This window comes from Monopterus albus, unplaced genomic scaffold (assembly GCF_001952655.1).
Source record: "Monopterus albus unplaced genomic scaffold, M_albus_1.0 scaffold12.1, whole genome shotgun sequence".
NCBI classification, from domain to species: domain Eukaryota; kingdom Metazoa; phylum Chordata; class Actinopteri; order Synbranchiformes; family Synbranchidae; genus Monopterus; species Monopterus albus.
In genome coordinates, this window is record NW_018127892.1 from 6,413,717 (window position 1) to 6,420,675 (window position 6,959).

Genomic DNA, 6,959 nt, shown 5'->3' on the forward strand with positions numbered 1-6,959 from the left:
GAGCACAGCATTCTCTGATTTCCCGTTGTGCTGTAATCCTAGCCCTTAGCTCGTCCAGTTTGTTTTCCAGAGACTGTACGTTAGCTAGGAAGAGGCTGGGTAATGGCGGTCAAGTAGCACAAGCTTTTAGCCTAGCATGGAGTCCTCCTCGCCTGCCCCGCTTGCGTCTCCGTCTCCGGGTCGCTCTCCTGATTTCAGCCTGCTCGCTTGTGCCTGGTGCTCCGGAGGCTCCCCGTGGGCGATGGTGGCTTTCCTCGCCACTGTTATTGTTGCCGGAGCAAACAATGAGTTGTAGCTCCGGTGGTATGAAACCAGTAAATTCCCAGTGGCTTTGTGAGTTGGCGATGTCCAGCAATGCCTGTCTGTTGTATGTAAGCAGTGTATGACATTTGTGCACTGCAGAAAAAGGAAAAAGCAAAAAACACACAAAAAGAAGAAAACGAAGAAAAAAACCGGCATTCAAGAGTGGAACACGCAAACACGTTCGCCTCGGTGGGCGCCATGTTGTGTCTATTTATTTTATTTATTTTATTTATTTCTCACACATTGTTTCATAGACCCTCAGTGACTGCAACAGTACACTTGGTTAACATCAGAAGATGATGATGATTATTTCTGGAATATCTGGTAAAATACAGTAGCTACAGTATATCATCCTCCTGTCCTGCCATCAGTCAGGCTAAAGTAGTGGATACCCAAATCAAGCCGAGGGTTTGGGTTGGGTTCAGACACATGGGTCAAATGTTAGTGTAGATGGTTGGAGAAAAATAATTGTTAGTTGTGGCCTTGGTTTTAATTGTTTAACTTATCACTGAAAGATTTAGGTTGCCAGTGCCTTTGGATAAGACAGACCAGCTGGTGGCAGTTCAAGTGGGTGTAAACTGTGAGATTTGTATGTACGTTAGCAGATGCTGCTAACTCACCGAGCCCCAATAGACTCATTGTTCAGTTGAAGAAAACAATATGTGAATGTTTCTGTTGTCACAGGCATGTCTCCATGAGAATACCAATGCTTTCTTCCAAGTTGGGAGGTGCACCTCACATTAAATCACACCAGAAAAATATTTGCATGCATTTAGAAGAAACCCATGTTTTTGGGTGACCTGAGCCTTTCATACTGAGCTTTAATGAAATGTACACCAGTTTGTTGCATCATCTCATAAATTAGCTCAACACCCTTTGACACAGAATGCCATTGAATGAATCCCAGATGAGCTGACATTTTCCTCCACTCTGATCCCATGTGTAGTTGAAGAAATCGGATATGCTCATCTCAACCCATGTCAGAATTCTTGGCCTCTCCCACTGCTCTGTCTCGAAACCAAAAGGCTTTGCCAATTTGGACTCAGAGCAGAGAAGCAGTGGATCCCCCTGCCTTAGCCTGTTATTGTTGCCGGAGCAAACAATGAGTTGTAGCTCCGGTGGTATGAAACCAGTAAATTCCCAGTGGCTTTGTGAGTTGGCGATGTCCAGCAATGCCTGTCTGTTGTATGTAAGCAGTGTATGACATTTGTGCACTGCAGAAAAAGGAAAAAGCAAAAAACACACAAAAAGAAGAAAACGAAGAAAAAAACCGGCATTCAAGAGTGGAACACGCAAACACGTTCGCCTCGGTGGGCGCCATGTTGCATCTATTTATTTTATTTATTTTATTTATTTCTCACACATTGTTTCATAGACCGTCAGTGACTGCAACAGTACACTTGGTTAACATCAGAAGATGATGATGATTATTTCTGGAATATCTGGTAAAATACAGTAGCTACAGTATATCATCCTCCTGTCCTGCCATCAGTCAGGCTAAAGTAGTGGATACCCAAATCAAGCCGAGGGTTTGGGTTGGGTTCAGACACATGGGTCAAATGTTAGTGTAGATGGTTGGAGAAAAATAATTGTTAGTTGTGGCCTTGGTTTTAATTGTTTAACTTATCACTGAAAGATTTAGGTTGCCAGTGCCTTTGGATAAGACAGACCAGCTGGTGGCAGTTCAAGTGGGTATAAACTGTGAGATTTGTATGTACGTTAGCAGATGCTGCTAACTCACCGAGCCCCAATAGACTCCTTGTTCAGTTGAAGAAAACAATATGTGAATGTTTCTGTTGTCACAGGCATGTCTCCATGAGAATACCAATGCTTTCTTCCAAGTTGGGAGGTGCACCTCACATTAAATCACACCAGAAAAATATTTGCATGCATTTAGAAGAAACCCATGTTTTTGGGTGACCTGAGCCTTTCATACTGAGCTTTAATGAAATGTACACCAGTTTGTTGCATCATCTCATAAATTAGCTCAACACCCTTTGACACAGAATGCCATTGAATGAATCCCAGATGAGCTGACATTTTCCTCCACTCTGATCCCATGTGTAGTTGAAGAAATCGGATATGCTCATCTCAACCCATGTCAGAATTCTTGGCCTCTCCCACTGCTCTGTCTCGAAACCAAAAGGCTTTGCCAATTTGGACTCAGAGCAGAGAAGCAGTGGATCCCCCTGCCTTAGCTAGTGAATATAAATGTGTATATATATATATTTATATGGAGTAGGTCCTTTCCTGGCCCAGCCCTTAGGCTTGGCTCAGTGACTTTTGTGTCGCCCCAAAGCCCAAAGAGCATGCCTCATAGACGGCATCATTTTCTGCTTGGCTGACTGGGCCACACACCCACACCTAGCTCTTCAAATCAATGGGGAATGCACACCCAGCTGCTACATGATCCCATATTAATCTATTTGACCTATATTTTGAGTTTCATGCTAATATTTTTCTTAACTCACTGGCAGGTCAACTGACAGTAAATAGAAGAAGACATCCTTTATGAATCACCAGTATCCACTGGGAATGTATATAGCTTAAAAGTTTGTTTTCTAGTCTAGTTTTTGTTTCATTTGTTCATTTTATAGTTGTATGTGAAGGCCTTCATCTTTGAAGGGTGACAGTTGGCATGTTCTGGATGACGTGTACTAAAATATTGGTGACATTAGCGCAGATAAACCACACAGTTTACTATGTGGATTAAATATGTTACCACATCTGAGCAGACAACACAGACTGTCAAAAGTTCTGAGGGACTGTGGTTAGCATGCAGTCAGGGTAAAAAAAAAAACAGCGTCAAGGTTTTACAGCTATTTTCTTGGCCCCAGACATTGATGTTTCTGAGTCCCAAGGGTCCCATGAAATGACTTGGCTTCACTGGAACACTCATGAAATCTCCCAAATGGGCATAAAAGGCGTCTGGATGTGTTCGAGATGGAGCAGTGAGTGAGTAGGCAGGGACGATGATGGCATCAAGTTTCAGATGTGCTGAAGTTGTAAGTGGTCACATTTCCAGAGAGAGCTCTTTGTGATCTATGTGTTCACCAAGTTTTCCAGGATGAGCACCACAAACTTGACAGACCTCAGCTGTGTGCATTTTTACTCCCGCTTGGCATATATTAAAGCCCACCTCTCCTGCTCCTCATCTGGTGCAGATTATTATCTGGAGACAAATTTCACCTCCAAAACAGGGTTTAGAACAGTGGGCTTCACAGACTGCTGAAAGAAAGCCGGGTTGATGCTACAAAAAAGGGAAAACTACTAAACCTTTAGTAAGCAGGTTATCACGTTCGCGCTGTGGCTCATGAGGTAGGGCAGTCGTCTCCTGACCAGCAAGTTGGTGGTTCGACTCCCGGTCTCCCCACATGCCTAAGTGTCCCTGAGCAAGACACTGAACCCCGAATTGCTCCCGGTGGCTTGATTAGCGCCGTTGTGTGGCAGCTGTCGTCATCGGTGTGTGAATGTGTGTGTGAATGGGTGAATGGTGGTATGATCTCCCTGCAAAGCGCTTTGGAAAAAAGCGCTATATAAATACAGTCCATTTACCATTTACCATAACATGCAGTATTGAAATTCTCAGGGGCAGTTTTATGATCAGTACTCACCTTGGGACAGCTGTTTTCTTTATAAATTGGACAATAAGAAAAACAAGTTAAGTTGGCTCAAAGTGCACAAAATGGTGACGACATTAACAGCACATTTTTTTTTTTTTTTTTTTTTTGCTCTACAGGCCTACACCAGCCAGTTTGTGGCCCTGATCATGTTTGCACTGTTGATGTGTGACGATAGGATTTCCATGCAGGCCAGACGCCGTGAGATAATCCAGGGCCTGAGAGTACTTCCAGGTAAATCAAGCCACAAGTATTCTGGTTCATCTGTGACAATGCTGGTCACATATGAGATTAACATGTGGAGGAATAGAAAACAAGCTTTCAGAGCAAAGATTAAATATATCCAAAGCCTGTTTGATTTCTGTCATCTGTTCATCCTCTTGGAAGAAAAAGTTAAGTGATGGGAAAGGAAGGGGAGAGTGGGGTCAGCTGTTGGCCACAGGCCCTTACGTGTTTCTCTGAATCTAAAGCATATGATTGCATGTCTCTAATTGTAAACTAATGAGCAATGTCTGGCCACTCTGCTGCTCCATGCCCAGCATTAAGAGATTCAGTCCAGGTTACAGCATGGTGTTTTTACACCATACTTTAGTCATGATGACACAAGTTTTGTTGCTTCTATTTTTCAAAAATATCCTCAAATGTATTGTTTTTTTTTTTTTTTCTTTCATGCCTGCATTAGATTTGATTAAAGAGGTCCTCAGTTTGGATGATGAGATCCAGAAGTTGGCGACGGAGCTGTACCAGCAGAAAAGCGTACTGATCATGGGCAGAGGCTACCATTATGCTACTTGCCTGGAAGGAGCATTGGTGAGCAAATCCAGCCTTCTTCTCTGCTAGTTTTCTTTCTTTTCTGACTTGAGCATCTAAACTGATCTTATTTTATATATAGAGTGCCTCCTGAGGGCTTCAAACTAATGCCAAACTACAAGAACTCTTATGTTTTGGATTTCTCTAATGAGTTACAGGTAGTCGTCTCTGACTGTACTTCTTGCTCCTTTTTTGTTAAATAATATACATGCAAAGCAAAGTCTTTGAAAAGTCATGTGAGGACAGAGATGCACTGAGCTCCAATGTTTTAAATGCACTTAGCTCACAATATGAGAGTTCATGAGATGAGACGATATTTTAATGCTGTTTTTAAGAAATTTTCAATGACAAAATATATGACAGGAAAAATTGTTATTCAGTTGAAAGTTGAAATGCAAAACAATGCAGATGCATTTTGAAATATTTTAACCATCTTGCAGTGACTGTCACTTCAGTTCTGCTTTCTGAGTATGAATTATCATATGTAGTAACAGACAGCCATATGCAAGCACTGTGAAAGGTTTTGCCTCAGACTCAACTGGCTTCTCTCCTGTATGGTTTCACATGAGTCTCTTCTGACCTTGTAACTGTGCAAGAGCTTCTAACTTCTAATTGAAGCTGTGTGTGACTTTCTATGCCATTTTCACCCACGCTGCACCGGACAGTGATATTATCTGGCAAAAGCGCTGCGTTGACCAATCGTGCACAGGGGCTGATCAGAACATGGATGCCTCCAGGGAGCATTCACTGCTGCTCACTGTCGAATTTGGGCCACAGTTAACCCACCATAACGACATGCATTGCATTTTCGTTAGTACTGAATATTGAACTGTGTTTTTATCTATCAATGCCAAGACACTGCTGGTAGAATTGATACTAAGTTAGCAACATAGCTAAACAAAACACAACAAACTCGCACACTGGAAACATGAAGGAAGCCACTACACGCCTACAACACTCCCCCTGCAACCCCTCATCCCCTGACATTACGCAGCCCCGTATGTTAAAACGTTGTTTTTGCCGGACTAATGTGAGCGTATCGTCACTTTGCCATAATGCTGGCTTCTGCTCTGGTTCTGTTACAGTATGCACTCGTATTGCGAGACAGCTTTTGCCTCAGTGAGAAAAATAGTCACGTTTTAATATAATGTTGTGAGATCTCATGGCACTAGACTCGTCACACCCCTAGTTTTGAGTTGTAAACCATAATGGCTGCTGCATACACTTAGATTTGTTTTACCTGTGCTCCTTGTCCTGTGTAGAAAATCAAGGAGATCACATACATGCATTCAGAAGGCATCCTGGCCGGAGAATTGAAACATGGTCCGCTGGCCCTGGTGGATAAACTCATGCCGGTCATCATGATCATCATGAGAGACCACACTTACGTCAAATGTCAGAATGCCTTGCAGCAAGTTGTCGCCCGCCAGGTAAGATCTGTACACCCACACACTGAAGACATTTTATGCAACTGTTATTTACCACATCCTTACTGTAGGTTAATTTTCAGAGTCCTGTCTGTGCCACATCTCTGATCCCTCACCTCAGTAAATACAGGGGAGGGGCTGATTCAGCATGATGTCATTGCTGTCGGTAATCTGCAACAGATGTAGGCTTAGGAGGTGGGAGTCGCAGCCTTTTTGCGACTGGTTCCAGATTTACGATTTTATCAGAAGGTAATATACTGGACATTGCTTTTACAGGGCCGTCCTATTGTAATTTGTGACAAAGATGATTACGAGACCATCAAGAACTCCAGCCGTACGATCAAAGTGCCACACTGTGTGGACTGTCTGCAGGGCATCCTGAGCGTCATCCCACTGCAGCTGCTGTCCTTCCACCTGGCTGTCCTCCGAGGTTACGATGTAAGTGCTGCCCCTTCAGCAGTGACGTGCAGTGAGGTTGACAGCTGGTGAGGCACCAACTCTTTTACAGTCAGATTTACAAATACAAATTGTCTGTTAACAGACAATGCGTTGTGTTTTATATCTCATATCAGCATTCTTCACACAAACGTGACCCATATTTAATTTGAGGTTAAAATTTATTCCAATTGAGCTTATTTCTAGCTAGAAATAATAAAAGTTTATGGTCTTACCTTTACTTGTACACGAAATCCATTTGTCAGCTGGTATGTATTACAAACCCTTTTACCGTTCGAATCCAATATTAAAACAAATGTTTTCAATAAAGAAGATCCTTCTGGACAAAAATGTCCAGACTGTC

General features: G+C 42.7%; 1 protein-coding gene across 2 annotated transcripts in view; it reads left to right on the forward strand.

The window, feature by feature from the left end:
* The window catches only part of gfpt1 (glutamine--fructose-6-phosphate transaminase 1), a 20,157-nt gene that overhangs the window by 10,131 nt on the left and 3,067 nt on the right, over positions 1-6,959 (forward strand). For both annotated transcript variants that reach the window (XM_020590573.1, XM_020590574.1), the window contains 4 exons: positions 4,043-4,157; positions 4,606-4,733; positions 5,996-6,163; positions 6,437-6,598. In XM_020590573.1, the coding sequence (XP_020446229.1) occupies positions 4,043-4,157; positions 4,606-4,733; positions 5,996-6,163; positions 6,437-6,598 (573 nt within the window). The remainder of the gene's footprint in view (positions 1-4,042; positions 4,158-4,605; positions 4,734-5,995; positions 6,164-6,436; positions 6,599-6,959) is intronic.